General features: G+C 43.3%; 1 protein-coding gene across 8 annotated transcripts in view; it reads left to right on the plus strand.

Moving 5' to 3' along the window:
• Window positions 1–18801, plus strand: part of AIRE (autoimmune regulator) — a 119273-nt gene that overhangs the window by 45151 nt on the left and 55321 nt on the right. For all 8 annotated transcript variants that reach the window (XM_077291062.1, XM_077291061.1, XM_077291065.1 and 5 more), the window contains one exon: window positions 13889–13969. In XM_077291062.1, the coding sequence (XP_077147177.1) occupies window positions 13889–13969 (81 nt within the window). The remainder of the gene's footprint in view (window positions 1–13888; window positions 13970–18801) is intronic.

Raw genomic sequence — 18801 nt, forward strand, 5'->3', positions numbered from 1 at the left:
ATGGTCAACCCTCCTAAGTTGCCTATTTGGACATGAAGATCATAAGACGATGAATAAAATGACACATTGACATATGCGATCCGATGTCTTATTCCAGAGAAATCCATGTTTTTCTTACATTGTAAAGGAGCTGTTCAGGACTATGGGCCGGACACTAATCTGCATGAGCATCTGCCTCCAGAGATTATCTTAAATAAAAGTGGAGTTACCAATGTGATGTGTGATGGCCGCTTTCTGCCCTCCTGATCTCACGGCAGAGCTGTGTGTGATGATACCTGACACATCTGCAGGTGCACTCTCAACTTCAGCTTTCATCTCACAGGCAGACAGGGTTGTAATAGTGTTGCAATACAGGAGAACTGCAGCTGCTAATGTAAGAGAGAGGAAAAGGAGTCCTGTCCCCCTCTTAAAGGGAACTTGTCACCCCCCCAGGGCGTTTTTAAGTTAAAGTGCCACCTTCAGCTGCACTAAGGCTGCATTCTATGAAGGTGGCTCTTATGGTTCTGTTCCGCAACACAGGAGGCGGCGCACAGCTGCAGGAGGGGGATGATGGACAGCTGGGAGGCGGCTGAAACAGGGGAAGACACCATACCTCTGGTCCTCAATACAGGTATGGGGCGCAATTTATAAAAGTCAATATTTCAGTGTTACTAGGGAACAGAAACATAAGAGCCACCTTCACAGAATGCAGCCTTAGTGCTGCAGAAGGTGGCTCTTACTTAAAAACGACGTGAGGGGGTGACAAGTTCCCTTTAAAGACATTGTGGCAAGTGTGTGCTGCAAGTCATTATGTGTTGTTATATTTGTGCATATTATAAAAAAAGTATTTTATCCCTATGGCGGTTGTTTTTCAGGTTCCTTCAGTGTTAATTGCAAGGTCGGCCCCTAGGCAGATGGGGGAAAAGGTGGCCCTATAGGAGAGGTTGTGGGAAAGGTTTAGGTTTATAGGAAGTAAGTAGTTTACCAGTGGAACTACCAGACTCAACATGTAAAGGAACTAGTTACAGAGGCGGCAGGATATCACAGGCAAGTGGGGGACTCCTGCAAGATGAAAGCTTAGAACTCCAGGAAATGTACTGTGCAGCGAGAAGAGGACCTTGGGGCAACTTAGCGCCCTACTTTGGGTACTGAATCAAGGAGAAACGTCTCTATGAATGACTGAAATAAGCAAGGACACAGGGTATCAGAGTCATAGCGACATACCTGGACCCGTATGATCCTACCCCTAGGAAAGTGCAGTTGATGAACTCCGGTGACCTCACTGACATCAGCGCTCATGAGAAAGTTCAATGAGGTCACCAGAGTTCATCGACTATGAACTCCGCTCACTTTATTGATATCAATGCTCGCTGGGGCAGCTAAGTTCTCAACCTCAGCTCAGTGTCAACTGGATTCATGGCTGAGCGGTTACATCATGCCAGAGCTCAGCCATGTAATCCAGATGTAGCTGAGTTGGAGCACATTGTGGGACATACGGATAATCGTTGGACAAGTGAGGAATATGGTATTTTATTATTTTTCATTTTACAGTAATAAATAGGTTGGGAAGTGTGTCTTTCAAATAAAGGAGTATGTGTTTTTATTTCAAATGAAGGACTTTTCTCTGTGTCTGTTTCTGTTCTAGATTTTTCATTTGACTATGGGGTTAGTAATGGGGGTGTCTTATAGATGCCTCTCCATAAATAAACTGTGGGGTTGATGTCAGTTAACATTACAAAGCTGACATCAACCCCACACATATTACCCCAATTGCCATCGCACCAAGGCAAGTGGGAAGAGCTGGGCAAAGCGCCAGAATTTACGCATCTAATAGATGCACCTTTTCTGGGGTGGCTGCAGGCTATTATTTTTAGGCTGGGGGGACTAATATCCATGGCCCCTTTCCAGTCTGAGAATACCAGCCACCAACTGTCTGCTTTATCTTGGCTGGTTGTCAAAAACTTATTTATTTAAAGAATTTAAAAAAATGGCATGGGTATCCCTCTATTTTTGATAACTAGCCAAGGTAATGCTGAAAGCTAAGGGCTGCAGCCCGCAGCTGTCAGTTTTGCCTTTGCTGGTCAGCAAAAATAGAGGGGACTGTTGTGAATTCTGCTTTTGGGTTCCCTCTGGTGGTGGTAGGTGGTAATGCAGTTGTCCCTGAGTTGCAGTCCTGGTCAGGTGTTTCTGCTGATTGCAGTTCTGACTGGGGTATTTAGGTGTGCAGGATTCATTAGTCCTTGCCAGTTGTCAATTGTTGTTGGGAGGTGTTTGTCCTCTGCCTGGTTCCTCCTGCCTTTCTGCCAAATCAGCAAAGATAAGTGTCTGTTTTTTTTTCTGTTGCACACATGCTGTGTGCTTCATGATTCAGTGCTATTCTTTTGTGTTTTCTTGTCCAGCTTAGATTGTGTCAGTATTTTCTCAGTCTTGTTGGATTCTCTGGGGTTGCAGATATTCATTCCACGTCTTTAGTTAGATTGTAGAATTTTTTGTATTATCTGCTGTGGATTTTTTTTGAAGGGTTTTAATACTGACCGCCTAGTATTCTGTCCTATCCTTTCCTATTTAGCTAGAGTGGCCTCTTTTGCTAAATCTTGTTTTCTGCCTGCTTGTGTCTTTTCTTCTCCTACTCACAGTCAATATTCGTGGGGGCTGCCTATCCTTTGGGGTTCTGCTCTGAGGCAAGGTAGTATTCCTATTTCCATCTATAGGGGTATTTAGTCCTCCGGCTGTGTCGAGGTGTCTAGGGTTTGTTAGGCACACCCCACGGCTACTTCTAGTTGCAGTGTTAGTTCAGGATCTGCGGTCAGTATAGTTTCCACCTACTCCAGAGAAAGTTTCATGCGGCTCCAAGGTCACCGGATCATAACAGTACAACTGGCCCGTAAAGAGCTAAATGCATCTCAGAAGAAGGGAAGAAAGGTGTTGAGCCATTTTTTTTTCTGCAGTCTGTTTTGTCTTTTTTTCCCTCTTTATCTATGGGTGGCTGAGGAGTCTTGTGCTAGCATGGATGTTCAGGAATTAGCTTCTCGTGTAGACCAGCTTGCTGCCAGGGTACAGGGTATTTCTGATTATATTATTCAGACTCCTGTTTTAGAACCGAAGATTCCTACTCCTGATTTGTTTTTTGGTGACAGGTCCAAATTTTTGAGTTTTAAAAACAATTGTAAACTGTTTTTTGCTTTGAGACCTCGATCCTCCGGTGATTCCATTCAGCAGGTTAAAATCGTCATCTCCCTGCTGCGTGGTGATCCACAGGATTGGGCATTTTCCCTGGAATCTGGGAATCCTGCTTTGCTTAATGTAGACTCCTTTTTTCAGGCTTTAGGATTATTATATGATGAACCGAATTCTGTGGATCAAGCGGAGAAGACCTTGTTGGCCCTGTCTCAGGGTCAAGAGGCGGCAGAATTGTATTGTCAGAAATTTAGAAAATAGTCTGTGTTGACTAAATGGAATGATGATGCTTTGGCGGCAATTTTCAGAAAGGGTCTTTCTGAATCCGTTAAAGATGTTATGGTGGGGTTTCCCACGCCTTCCGGTCTGAGTGATTCTATGTCTCTGGCCATTCAGATTGATCGGCGCTTGCGGGAGCATAGAACTGTGCGCGCTGTGGCGTCGTCCTCAGAGCCAATTCCTGAGCCAATGCAGTGTGATAGGATTCTGTCTAGGACAGAACAACAAGGACTCAGACGTCAGAATAGGTTGTGTTATTATTCAGGCGCCGCCTTGAACTTAATGGATTTTGAGTTTGCCAGGCGTTGTGGTTTTCCCTTGCAGCCTTTGCAGAACCCTATTCCTTTAAGGGGGATTGATGCTACACCTTTGGCTAAAAATAAGCCTCAGTTTTGGACACAGGTGACCATGCACATGGCGCCAGCCCATCAGGAAGATTGTCGATTTCTGGTGTTGCATAATTTGCATGATGTTATCGTGCTGGGTTTTCCGTGGTTGCAGGTACATAATCCTGTGTTGGATTGGAAGTCTATGTCTGTGACTAGTTGGGGTTGTCAGGGGGTTCATAATGATGTTCCTTTGATGTCAATCTCCTCTTCTTCCTCTTCTGAAATTCCAGAGTTTTTGTCTGATTTTCAGGATGTATTCGATGAGCCCAAGTCCAGTTCCCTTCCACCGCACAGGGACTGTGATTGTGCGATTGACTTGATTCCAGGCAGTAAGTTTCCTAAGGGCCGACTTTTCAACCTGTCTGTGCCTGAACATACCGCCATGAGGAGTTATGTTAAGGAGTCTTTGGAGAAAGGGCATATTCGGCCATCTTCTTCACCGTTGGGAGCGGGATTTTTTTTTGTTGCTAAGAAGGATGGCTCCTTGAGACCTTGTATTGATTATCGCCTCTTGAATAAGATCACGGTCAAGTTTCAATACCCTTTACCTTTGCTTTCTGATTTGTTTGCTAGGATTAAGGGGGCTAGTTGGTTTACTAAGATTGACCTTCGGGGGGGGGGGGCATAAAATCTTGTTCGTATTAAACAGAGTGATGAATGGAAAACTGCGTTTAATACGCCCAAAGGCCATTTTGAATACCTTGTGATGCCATTCGGGCTCACTAACGCTCCATCTGTTTTTCAATCCTTCATGCATGATATCTTCCGGACTTATATTGATAAATTCTTGATTGTATATTTGGACGATATTTTGATTTTTTCCGATGATTGGGAGTCTCATGTGGAACAGGTCAGGATGGTATTTCAGATCCTTCGTGACAATGCTTTGTTTGTGAAGGGGTCTAAGTGCCTCTTTGGGGTGCAGAAGGTTTCTTTTTTGGGCTTCATTTTTTCTCCCTCATCTATGGAGATGGATCCGGTTAAGGTTCAGGCCATTTATGATTGGATTCAACTCACATCCGTGAAGAGCCTTCAGAAATTTTTGGGTTTTGCAAATTTTTATCGCCGTTTCATTGCTAATTTCTCCAGTGTGGTTAAACCCTTGACCGATTTGACGAAGAAAGGCGCTGATGTGGCGAATTGGTCCTCTGCGGCTGTCTCTGCCTTTCAGGAGCTTAAACGCCGATTTACTTCTGCTCCGGTGTTGCGCCAACCGGATGTTTCCCTTCCGTTTCAGGTTGAGATTGACGCCTCTGAGATTGGGGCAGGGGCCGTTTTGTCTCAGAGGGATTCTGTGGGTTCCTTGATGAAACCGTGTGCCTTCTTCTCCCGCAAGTTTTCGCCTGCTGAACGCAATTATGATGTCGGCAATCGGGAGTTGTTGGCTATGAAGTGGGCGTTTGAGGAGTGGCGACATTGGCTTGAGAGAGCTAAGCACCGTATTGTGGTCCTGACTGATCATAAGAATCTGATTTACCTCGAGTCTGCCAAACGGCTGAGTCCTAGACAGGCTCCTTATAGGATTTCTGGGATTATTAATCCGGTGTCTTTTCGATTGGCGCTTCCGGCCTTTTTTGCTATCCATAATGTCTTCCATAGATCTTTATTGCGGAAATATGTGGTGCCCGTTGTTCCCTCTGTTGATCCTCCGGCCCCTGTGTTGGTTGGTGGGGAGTTGTAGTATGTGGTTGAGAAGATTTTGGATTCTCGTTTTTCGAGGCGGAGGCTTCAGTACCTTGTCAAATGGAAGGGTTATGGCCAGGAGGATAATTATGGGTTTTTGCTTCTGATGTCCATGCTGCTGATTTGGTCCGTGCCTTTCATCTGGCTCGTCCTGATCGGCCTGGGGGCGCTGGTGAGGGTTCGGTGACCCCTCCTCAAGGGGGGGGTACTGTTGTGAATTCTGCTTTTGAGTTCCCTCCGGTGGTGGTAGGTGGTAATGCAGTTGTCCGTGAGTTGCAGTCCTGGTCAGGTGTTTCTGCTGATTGCAGTTCTGACTGGGGTATTTAGGTGTGCAGGATTCATTAGTCCTTGCCGGTTGTCAATTGTTGTTGGGAGGTGTTTGTCCTCTGCCTGGTTCCTCCTGCCTTTCTGCCAAATCAGCAAAGATAAGTGTCTGTGTTTTTTTCTGTTGCACACATGCTGTGTGCTTCATGATTCAGTGCTATTCTTTTGTGTTTTCTTGTCCAGCTTAGATTGTGTCAGTATTTTCTCAGTCTTGTTGGATTCTCTGGGGTTGCAGATATTCATTCCACGTCTTTAGTTAGATTGTGGAATTTTTTGTATTATCTGCTGTGGATTTTTTTTGAAGGGTTTTAATACTGACCGCCTAGTATTCTGTCCTATCCTTTCCTATTTAGCTAGAGTGGCCTCTTTTGCTAAATCTTGTTTTCTGCCTGCTTGTGTCTTTTCTTCTCCTACTCACAGTCAATATTCGTGGGGGCTGCCTATCCTTTGGGGTTCTGCTCTGAGGCAAGGTAGTATTCCTATTTCCATTTATAGGGGTATTTAGTCCTCCGGCTGTGTCGAGGTGTCTAGGGTTTGTTATGCACACCCCACGGCTACTTCTAGTTGCGGTGTTAGTTCAGGATCTGCGGTCAGTATAGTTTCCACCTACTCCAGAGAAAGTTTCATGCGGCTCCAAGGTCACCGGATCATAACAGGGGGCCCCACAACATTTTAAAATTTTATTTATGGCATAGACGCTGGCTGATGAATACTCTCATGATCATAAGCCTGTTCTCACTGCTAGCGTGTCACATGATTGCGGGTGGCTGATGTGTTGGCATGACAACCAGCGGTCTCCAGCAGACCTCTATGGTTGTCAATGTCAGATTGCTATGAGCACCACCCAGTGGTCAGCATTCATAGCAAGTTAGCAATTCTGCTACATACAGGCGATCTGATCATCGCCTGTATGTAGCAGAGGCGATCAGGTTTTGGCAGCTTCAAAAGTAAAAAAAATAAAAAAATAAAAAATATTTAAAAAATAAAAAAATATAAAAGTTCAAATCACTCGTCTTTTGCCCCATTCAAAATAAAACAATAAAAAAATCAAACACACATATTTGGTATCGCCTCATTCAGAATCGCCCAATCTATCAATATAAAACAAGAATTAACCAGATTGCTAAATGGTGTAATGAGAAAAGTAACCTAAGGCTAGTTTCACACTAGCGTTTGGCATGGCTGCAAATGAAATCCTTCTTCCTCCGTTAAGCCCCGCCCACTGCCGTACCTCTTCCTTCAGCTCCACCTATGTCTGACCCTGCGCTGACCGCAACAAAATGCAACATGTTGCATTCGATGCAGGTCAGCGCAGCGTCAAGACGACACATGCGGAGGCATCCGCATACATCCGCATGGCCTGCGTACCCAATGTTAAAGATAGGGTATGCACGACGCATGCAGACGTAGGCGGAGCTGAAGGAAAAGGCGTGGCAGTGGGCAGGGCTTAACGGAGGAAGAAGGATTTAATCCGCAGCCTTGCCGAACGCTAGTGTGAAACTAGCCAAAACGCTAGAATGACTTTTTTTGGTCACCACAACATTGCATTAAAATGCAATAACAGACGATCAAAAGATCGTATCTGCACCAAAATGGTATCTTTAACCCCTTAATCCCATATGACGTACTATACCGTCGAGGTGGGGTGGGCCTTAATTCCCGGTGACGGTATAGTATGTCATACGCGATCGGCCGCGCTCATGGGGGGAGCGCGGCCGATCGCGGCCGGGTGTCGGCTGCATATCGCAGCTGACATCCGGCACTATGTGCCAGGAGCGGTCACGGACCGCCCCCGGCACATTAACCCCCGGCACACCGCGATCAAACATGATCGCGGTGTACCGGCGGTACAGGGAAGCATCGCGCAGGGAGGGGGCTCCCTGCGGGCTTCCCTGAGACGATCGGTACAAGGTGATGTACTCACCTCGTACCGAACGTCTTCTCCCTGCAGGCCCCGGATCCAAAATGGCCGAGGGGCTGTATCCGGGTCCTGCAGGGAGTACTTCCGGGTCGGAGCAGGCTGCAGATGAAAGCTGCAGCCTGCTCCGATGAAAGTATGATCGCAGATCTGATAGAGTGCTGTGCACACTATCAGATCTGCGATCTGTGATGTCCCCCCCTGGGACAAAGTAAAAAAAGTAAAAAAAAAAATTTCCACATGTGTAAAAAAAAAAAATAATAATTCCTAAATAAATAATAATAAAAAAAAAAATATTATTCCCATAAATACATTTCTTTATCTAAAAAAAACAAACAAAAACAATAAAAGTACACATATTTAGTATCGCCGCGTCCGTAACGACCCAACCTATAAAACTGGCCCACTAGTTAACCCCTTCAGTAAACACCGTAAGAAAAAAAAAAAAACACGAGGCAAAAAACAACGCTTTATTACCATACCGCCGAACAAAAAGTGGAATAACACGCGATCAAAAAGACGGATATAAATAACCATGTTACCGCTGAAAACGTCATCTTGTCCCGCAAAAAACGAGCCACCATACAGCATCATCAGCAAAATAAAAAAGTTATAGTCCTCAGAATAAAGCGATGCCAAAATAATTATTTTTTCTATAAAATAGTTTTTATCGTATAAAAGCGTCAAAACATAAAAAAATGATATAAATTAGGTATCGCTGTAATCGTACTGACCCGACGAATAAAACTGCTTTATCAATTTTACCAAGCGCAGAACGGTATAAACGCCTCTCCCAAAAGAAATTTATGAATAGCTGGTTTTTGGTTATTCTGCCTCACAAAAATCGGAATAAAAAGTGATAAAAAATGGTCACGTGTCCGAAAATGTTACCAATAAAAACGTCAACTCGTCCCGCAAAAAACAAGACCTCACATGACTCTGTGGACCAAAATGTGGAAAAATTATAGGTCTCAAAATGTGGAGACGCAAAAACTTTTTTGCTATAAAAAGCGTCTTTTAGTCTGGTTTCACACTTGCGTTTTTATCTGCATGCGTTTTTTAAAAAAACCGCATGTGTGAAAAAATGCATGTAAACGCGGTAAAACGCATGCGTTTTTATAGAAAAACACAAGAAAACAAGAAAAAAACAAAAAACCCTAACCCTATCCCTAACCCTACCCCTAACCTGAAATACGTGGCACTGAAATACGTGGCACTGAAATATACGTTTATATACGTATATACGTATATAAGTGCCACGATATTTCAGTGGCCACGTATTTAAGTGCCACGTATTTAAGTGCCACGTATTTAAGTGCCACGTATTTAAGTGCCACGTATTTACGTGCCACGTATTTACGTACCACGTATTTTTCAGTGCCTGAAATACGTGGCACTGAAATACGTGGCACTGAAATATCGTGGCACTGAAATATCGTGGCACTGAAGTATTTACGTGCCACGTATTTTTCAGTGCCTGAAATACGTGGCACTGAAATACGTGGCACTGAAATACGTGGCACTGAAATACGTGGCACTGAAATATTGTGGCACTGAAATATCGTGGCACTTAAATACGTGGCACTTAAATACGTGGCACTTAAATACGTGGCACTTATATACGTGGCACTTATATACGTGGCACTTATATACGTGGCACTTATGACTGTCAGAAAATGTTCAGTAAACGGTTAGGGGTAGGGTTTCAGGTAGAATTGGGGAGTTTCCACTGTTCAGGCACATCAGGGGCTCTCCAAACGCGACATGGCGTCCAATCTCAATTCCAGCCAATTCTGCGTTGAAAAAGTAAAACAGTGCTCCTTCCCTTCCGAGCTCTCCCGTGCGTCCAAAAAGGGGTTTACCCCAACATATGGGGTATCAGCGTACTAGGGACAAATTGAACAACAACTTCTGGGGTCCAAGTTCTCTTGTTATCCTTGGGAAAATAAAAATTTGGGGGGCTAAAAATCATTTTTGTGGGAAAAAAAATATGTTTTATTTTCACGGCTCTGCGTTGTAAACTGTAGTGAAACACTTGGGGGTTCAAAGTTCTCACAACACATCTAGATAAGTTCCTTGGGAGGTCTAGTTTCCAATATGGGGTCACTTGTGGGGGGTTTGTACTATTTGGGTACATCAGGGGCTCTGCAAATGCAACGTGACGCCTGCAGACCAATCCATTTAAGTCTGCATTCCAAATGGCGCTCCTTCCCTTCCGAGCTCTGTCATGCGCCCAAACAGTGGTCCCTCCCCACAAATGGGGTATCAGCGTACTCCAGACAAATTGGACAACAACTTTTGGGGTCCAATTTATCCTGATACCCTTGTGAAAATACAAAACTGGGGGCTAAAAAATCATTTTTGTGAAAAAAAAAAATAATTTTTATTTTCACGGCTCTGCGTTATAAACTGTAGTGAAACACTTGGGGGTTCAAAGCTCTCAAAACACATCTAGATAAGTTCCTTAGGGGGTCTACTTTCCAAAATGGTGTCACTTGTGGGGGGGTTTAATGTTTAGGCACATCAGGGGCTCTCCAAACGCAACATGGCATCCCATCTTAATTCCAGTCAATTTTGCATTGAAAAGTAAAATAGCGCTTCTTCCCTTCTGAGCTCTGCTATGCGCCCAAACAATGGTTTACACCCACATATGGGGTATCGTCGTACTCAGGACAAATTGCACAACAACTTTTGTGGTCTAATTTCTTCTCTTACCCTTGGGGAAATAAAAAAATGGGGGTGAAAAGATCATTTTTGTGAAAAAATATGATTTTTTATTTTTACGGCTCTGCATTATAAACTTCTGTGAAGCACTTGTTGGGTCAAAGTGCTCAACACACATCTAGATAAGTTCCTTAAGGGGTCTACTTTCCAAAATGGTGTCACTCGTGGGGGGTTTCAATGTTTAGGCACATTAGGGGCTCTCCAAACGCAACATGGCGTCCCATCTCAATTCCAGTCAATTTTGCATTGAAAAGTCAAATGGCGCTCCTTCCCTTCTGAGCTCTGCCCTGCGCCCAAACAATGGTTTACACCCACATATGGGGTATCAGTGTACTCAGGACAAATTGCACAACAATTTTTGGGGTCCAATTTCTTCTCTTACCCTTGGGAAAATAAAAAATTGGGGGTGAAAAGATCATTTTTGTGAAAAAATATGATTTTTTATTTTTACGGCTCTGCATTATAAACTTCTGTAAAGCACTTGTTGGGTCAAAGTGCTCACCACACATCTAGATAAGTTCCTTAGGGGGTCTACTTTCCAAAATGGTGTCACTTGTTAGGGGTTTCAATGTTTAGGCACATCAAGGGCTCTCTAAATGCAACATGGCGTCCCATCTCAATTCCAGTCAATTTTGCATTGAAAAGTCAAATGGCGCTCCTTCCCTTCCGAGCTCTGCCCTGCGCCCAAACAATGGTTTACACCCACATATGGGGTATCAGCGTACTCAGGACAAATTGCACAACAATTTTTGGGGTCCAATTTCTTCTCTCACCCTTGGGAAAATAAAAAATTGGGGGTGAAAAGATAATTTTTGTGAAAAAATATGATTTTTTATTTTTACGGCTCTGCATTATAAACTTCTGTAAAGCACTTGTTGGGTCAAAGTGCTCACCACACATCTAGATAAGTTCCTTAGGGGGTCTACTTTCCAAAATGGTGTCACTTGTGGGGGGTTTCAATGTTTAGGCACATCAGGGGCTCTCCAAATGCAACATGGCGTCCCATCTCAATTCCAGTCAATTTTGCATTGAAAAGTCAAATGGCGCTCCTTTGCTTCCAAGCTCTGCCATGCGCCCAAACTGTGGTTTACCCCCACATATGGGGTATCAGCGTACTCAGGACAAATTGTACAACAACTTTTGGGGTCTATTTTCTCCTGTTACCCTTGGTAAAATAAAACAAATTGGAGCTGAAATACATTTTGTGTGAAAAAAAGTTAAATGTTCATTTTTACTTAAACATTCCAAAAATTCCTGTGAAACACCTGAAGGGTTAATAAACTTCTTGAAAGTGGTTTTGAGTACCTTGAGGGGTGCAGTTTTTAGAATGGTGTCACACTTGGGTATTTTCTATCATATAGACCCGTCAAAATGACTTCAAATGAGATGTGGTCCCTAAAAAAAAATGGTGTTGTAAAAATGAGAAATTGCTGGTCAACTTTTAACCCTTATAACTCCGTCACAAAAAAAAATTTTGGTTCCAAAATTGTGCTGATGTAAAGTAGACATGTGGGAAATGTTATTTATTAAGTATTTTGTGTGACATATGTCTGTGATTTAAGGGCATAAAAATTCAAAGTTGGAAAATTGCGAAATTTTCAAAATTTTCGCCAAATATTCGTTTTTTTCACAAATAAACGCAAGTTATATCGAAGAAATTTTACCACTAACATGAAGTACAATATGTCACGAGAAAACAGTGTCAGAATCGCCAAGATCCGTTGAAGCGTTCCAGAGTTATAACCTCATAAAGGGACAGTGGTCAGAATTGTAAAAATTGGCCCGGTCATTAACGTGCAAACCACCCTCGGGGCTTAAGGGGTTAAAAATTTTGGATTTTTTTTCACCACTTAGATAAAAAAGAACCTAGACATGTTTAGTGTCTGTGAACTCGTAATGACCTGGAGACTCATAATGGCAGGTCAGTTTTAGCATTTAGTGAACATAGTAAAACAGCAGAACAAAATACAACTGTGGATTTTATTTTTTTTTGCAATTTCACCGTACTTGGAATTTTTTTTCCTGTTTTCCAGTACATGATATGTTAAAACGAATGGTTTCGTTCAAGAGTACAGCTTGTCCCACAAAAAACAAGCCCTCACATGGCCATATTGACAGAAAAATAAAAAAGTTATGGCTCTGGGAAGGAGGGGAGCGAAAAATGAAAAAGCCAAAGCGAAAATACCTCCAGTCATGAAGAGGTTTAAGAAATTTTGGAACTCACCGCAGTTCCATTGTCTGGACCCATCTTTTAAAAAATCTCTTTTAAGACATCTGATCTAGACATCCAAAACAATCATCCCCCATCACTGGAAATCTTCAGACACTCCATCCTTATAGGAATGGTTTGTGTAAATTGCTACTATCCAGAGGATGGAAATGTTGGTGACCCACTCACAGAAGGACATTGACAAAATTGCTCACAAATGGTTTCATTGAGACACCTTCCTAGCCTCCTCCTCTATAAGTTCATCCTCAGATAATATATTTAATTTCCTTTCTAAGCTGTCTTTACCTCGCCTTTCTTGACTGCCCTCTGGCTTTTTGTGCGATCTTTGATCCCCTCTGCCCCCCCCCCCCCCCGAACCATTTTAAGTACCTTTCTTCTGCTACTTTCGGTCTCAAATACTTTCTTCCATTGAATATTACTCCCCCACAGTCTGGATTATGTTCAACTCTTCATTATATACCAATTTCTGGACCGTGTATTGATATCCTATACGTTGTTAATTCTTTGAAGTTTGTTCTCGTTGGGCCTCTAGTGTCAATGGCCTTGACTATATTTGTGGAGTTGCTGATTTTCCCTTCTGTATCTTAAAATTTTTAATAGAACTTTACATTTGAAATGAAGTCCTGACATTTTTGTGCATTCCGTTCATTTTATGGGGTGCCTTTGCGATGCATTTTTTTGGTGTATTCAGAAAAAGTCGTAATTTGCACATACCCTGAACAGTGGGCTATCCTGAACATTTATCCAACCATTGCCTGAACTTCCCATGCATATTATTGGTCTTGCACGCAGATCAGATTGGTGTTTATGTACATAACATATTAGATTAGATTTTCAATGCAGTTGTTACTTGTATAACTGAAACGTGCTTTCACCTGATTGCACCTGTAGAAACCAGTGTGACCATAACCACATTACAAATCTTTGGTTTTGCGGCACAATAATTACCTGTCCAGCGCCATTAATGTGTAACATAAGAAAACCTGAACGTTACTGGCCTACTTCATGAGGAAAGATTCGAAACCAATTTCCTCTGTAAAAAATTTTTCTACCTAAAACTCAGACCAACTTCCACATTTTACTATTTGTATTATTGGAATTACTAGTGGCCAAAAGCTGTTTGTGTTAACCAATCCTGTAGTGTGTCGTGCAAGGTTTGACTTGATAATATTTTGTGCCCAACAGGTCCTCCACCTAAGACTAAGACACCTCGTAAAACAGAAAAAATGGAGAAACTGGGTTCCTCACAGGAGTTACAAGATCACTGTAAGTCACTGTAAATATTACATTATCATTAAAGTGCTTGTCGATTACTTGGACATACCCTTTTCATTCCTCTTGTTTGGCCCCACTAAAATAAAAACACTTATACTCACCCCGGGTGCCGGTGCCATTCCAGCATCATCAGAACTTGTGTTCTTAGGGCTCACAGGAGGTTGTAATATCACATGAGCCCTGCCCCTAATCAGCACCGGCTTTACTATCTCTGTCTTCGAACAAATCAAACATGAAGAGGAATTCAGAGTCTCCATAACCCTGACTTCCTGATGATGTTCAATACGTCCATAGGCAGGGACAGTGATGCAAGCGCTGATTGGGCGCAGGGCTCGTGTGATGTAACAACTTCATGTGAGCCCCAGAAACCCGAGTGCCGAAACCGATGGAATGGTGCTGGCACCATAGGGGAGTATAGGCTTTTTTAATTTAACGGGGCCAAACATGAGGAATGAGAATGGGTTGTCCTAGTGGTGGACAATCCTTTTACCATAGCACCAGGGCTCTATACAAATTAAATCTGAGAGTATTTAAGTACATATCATCAGACTATAAAATCATGTAAAAAAGCATAGAGGTCCAGAGTAGAAGCCGGGGCATGACTGCAAAAAGCAATTTCCCTTAACTGGAATTAGGAAAACAATGTAGCAGAGGGAGATTTGACAAACGACATATCCCAGATGTACAGTGGGTACGGAAAGTATCAATAACCCTTTACATTTTTCACTCTTTGTTTCATTGCAGGCATTTGGTAAATTCAAAAAAAGTTCATTTTGTTCTCATTAATATACACTCACCGGCCACTTTATTAGGTACACCTGTCCAACTTCTTGTTAACACTTAATTTCTAATCAGCCAATCACATGGCGGCAACTCAGTGCATTTAGGCATGTAGACATGGTCAAGACAATCTCCTGCAGTTCAAACCGAGCATCAGTATGGGGAAGAAAGGTGATTTGAGTGCCTTTGAACGTGGCATGGTTGTTGGTGCCAGAAGGGCTGGTCTGAGTATTTCAGAAACTGCTGATCTACTGGGATTTTCACGCACAACCATCTCTAGGGTTTACAGAGAATGGTCCGAAAAAGAAAAAAAATCCAGTGAGCGGCAGTTCTGTGGGCGGAAATGCCTTGTTGATGCCAGAGGTCAGAGGAGAATGGGCAGACTGGTTCGAGCTGATAGAAAGGCAACAGTGACTCAAATCGCCACCCGTTACAACCAAGGTAGGCCTAAGAGCATCTCTAAATGCACAGTGCGTCGAACTTTGAGGCAGATGGGCTACAGCAGCAGAAGACCACACCGGGTACCACTCCTTTCAGCTAAGAACAGGAAACGGAGGCTACAATTTGTACAAGCTCATCGAAATTGGACAGTAGAAGATTGGAAAAACGTTGCTTGGTCTGATGAGTCTCGATTTCTGCTGCGACATTCGGATGGTAGGGTCAGAATTTGGCGTAAACAACATGAAAGCATGGATCCATCCTGCCTTGTATGGAGCATCTTTGGGATGTGCAGCCGACAAATCTGCGGCAACTGTGTGATGCCATCATGTCAATATGGACCAAAATCTCTGAGGAATGCTTCCAGCACCTTGTTGAATCTATGCCACGAAGAATTGAGGCAGTTCTGAAGGCAAAAGGGGGTCCAACCCGTTACTAGCATGTTGTACCTAATAAAGTGGCCGGTGAGTGTACACTCTGTACCCCATCTTGACTGAAAAAAAAACAAAACAGAAATGTAGTAATTTTTGTAAATGTTTTAAAAAAGAAAAGCTGAAATATCACATGGTCATAAGTATGCAGACCCTTTGCTCAGTTTTGAGTTAGTACAGCCATGAGTCTTCTTGGGAATGATGCAACAAGTTTTTCACACCTGGATTTGGGGATCCTCTGCAATTCTTCCTTGCCAGATCCTCTCCAGTTCAATCAGGTTGGATGGTGAACGTTGGTGGACAGCCATTTTCAGGCCTCTCCAGAGATGCTCAATTGGGTTTAGGTCAGGGCTCCGGCTAGGCCAGTCAAGAATGGTCACAGAGTTGTTCTGAAGCCTCTTCTTTGTTATTTTAGCTGTGTGCTTAGGGTCATTGTCTTGTTGGAAGGTGAACCTTCGGCCAAGTCTGAGATACAGAGCACTGTGGAAGAGGTTTTCATCCAGGATCTCTCTGCACTTGGCCGCATTCATGTTTCTTTCAATGACAACCAGTCGTCCTGTCCCTGCAGCTGAAAAACATCCCCATAGCATGATGCTGCCACCACCATGGTTCACTGTTGGGATTGTATTGGGCAGGTGGTGAGCAGTGCTTGGTTTTCTCCACACATACCGCTTAGAATTATGACCAAAAAGATCTATCTTCGCCTCATCAGACCAGAGAATCTTATTTCTCATAGTCTGGGAGTCCTTCATGTGTTTTTTTAGCAAACTGTATGCAGGCTTTCATATGTCTTGTACTGAGGAGAGGCTTCCGTCGGGACACTCTGTGATAAAGGCTCAACTGGTGGAGGGCTGCAGTGATAGTTGACTTTGTGGAACTTTCTCCCATCTCCCTACTGCATCTCTGGAGCTCAGCCACAGTGATCTTGGGGTTCTTCTTTACCTCTCTCATCAAGGCTCTTCTCCCACGATTGCTCAGTCTGGCTGGACGGCCAGGTCTAGGAAGACTTCTGGTGGTCCCAAACTTCTTCCATTTAAGGATTATGGAGGCCACTGTGCTCTTGAGAACCTTGAGTACTGCAGAAATTATTTTGTAACCTTGGCCAGATCTGTGCCTTGAAAAATTCTGTCTTTGAACTCCTTGGCCAGTTTCTTTGACCTCATGATTCTCATTTGGTCTGACATGCACTGTGAGCTGTGAGGTCTTATATAGACAGGTGTGTGCCTTTCCAAATCAAGTCCTATCAGTTTAATTAAGCACAGCTGGACTCCAATGACGGAGTAGAACTATCTCAAGGAGGATCACAAGGAAATGGACAGCATGTGACTTAAATATGAGTGTCTGAGCAAAGGGTCTGAATACTTATGACCATGTGATATTTCTGTTTTTCTTCTTTATTAAATTTGCAAAAATTTCTACATTTCTGTTTTTTTTTAGTCAAGACTGGATTACATTAACGTGAAAAAAATGAACTTTTTTGAATTTACCAAATGGCTCCAATGAAACAGAGTGAAAAATTTAAGGGGGTCTGAATACTTTCCATTCCCACTGTACTCAACGATTTCCACCGTCGTCACCACTTGTGGCCGCTGCAAAGAGATAGATATTCCCATCCTATACATGAATGGATAAAGTCAGAATACCTCTAAGTGTAATGAATAACAGATTGGTACATAGAGTGGGAGGGCTCTAGTAGGTGAGAGTAAAAGCTGCTCATATGCTCGTGTACTGGCAGAAGGGTTATTGCAGATGTAAGGAGGTGGCGGAGACCCTCAGTTGCCTTCTCTCTCCTATTCACCGAGCGCGTGCGTCATATGCGGCACCCTAATGGTTCACTAGTGTTTTATATGGTAATGTCATTGTCATATGTTGTATCCTAAAGGTGCAGTTTACTAATGTTCTTGCAATGTGTAATGTGTTGTATATCTTCTCTTAGGCTACTTTTACACATCAGTTTTTTGCCGTCAGGCAGGATCCGGTGAATTTTTGAAAAAACGGATGCAAATTGTGAAAAACTGATGCGACGTATCTGTTTTTTTTAGCTAGATTCGTTTTTGTTTTTTTTAAACCCGGGGAGAGAGTTTGGAGAGAGAGAAAGAGAGAGATACCATTTCTGGGCATGTGCAGTTGAAAAAACAGAATCTGTCGCTGGAATCCGTCATTGACGGATTACGGCGCCATAGGCTTCCATTATAGGGAAAACCAGAGAGCACCTGATCAGGCGCTGTCCGTTTTTTTCGCCAGACACAAAAAACGTTCATCTGTCTGTTTTGTCCAGCTGCCGGATCCACAATTTTTGCCGGATCCGGAGAAAAACGGACAAAACGGAAGGCCATCAGCCCTAATACAAGTCTATGGGAAAAAACTGATCTGGCTGCGTCATTCGCTGGATCCGTTTTTTTTAAAATTCGCCGGATTGTTCCTGATGGCAAAAAAACGGATGTGTGAAAGTAGCCTTAATGTTTTACACTGTAATATAAATGCATTTGTACATGTTTAGCTTAGGGATAGAGAGCTAAGGGTTAAACAGTTGGGAGGAGTTAAAAGAGAGATGGTGCAAAGCCTCTGGACTTATGGAAGACACTTACTGCTCTTAAGACAGACGCCCGGGCACTTTGCCCAGGACAGGACATGCACCGTAGTGAGGACAGAGGATTCCCCCAGCTTAACGGGCAGTGTGGATAAATACTGGCTCAGCGGGATCGACCCCAGGAGAAATACGGGGTTTGGGACCAGGACAGGAGCTGCTGTCATACAGTTTATTGAAACCGCAGGAAAGAGCAGGAAGCATTGTCTTGTTTGCACCGTGTTCAGTAAAGTTTTTCTGTTGGAACAGAACTTTGGATTGTGGTGTTTTCCTGAGATATCGTCCCCTGCATTCTGAGTGACTGTGAGCTGAAGATAACTGTACCACAAGACTGGGACTGTCGTTTCATGTGCAAGGAGCCCGGGGTGCTCACTGACTAGGACTTTGTAGACTCGCCCACGACTATCACCCCGTGCCACCTTGTTACACAGATTATAGGCTTTTCTGAAAAAAGTGGGGTTTAGGATTTTGGTGATGGGGGGCAGTCTCATATATTTTGATAGTGAGTTCAAGAGTATGAAAGAATTCATGGGAGAAATCTTGGAGATGATGACGTGAGCAGCGAACAAGAGGAGAACAAAGAAGGA

This window comes from Ranitomeya variabilis, chromosome 2 (assembly GCF_051348905.1).
Source record: "Ranitomeya variabilis isolate aRanVar5 chromosome 2, aRanVar5.hap1, whole genome shotgun sequence".
NCBI lineage: Eukaryota > Metazoa > Chordata > Amphibia > Anura > Dendrobatidae > Ranitomeya > Ranitomeya variabilis.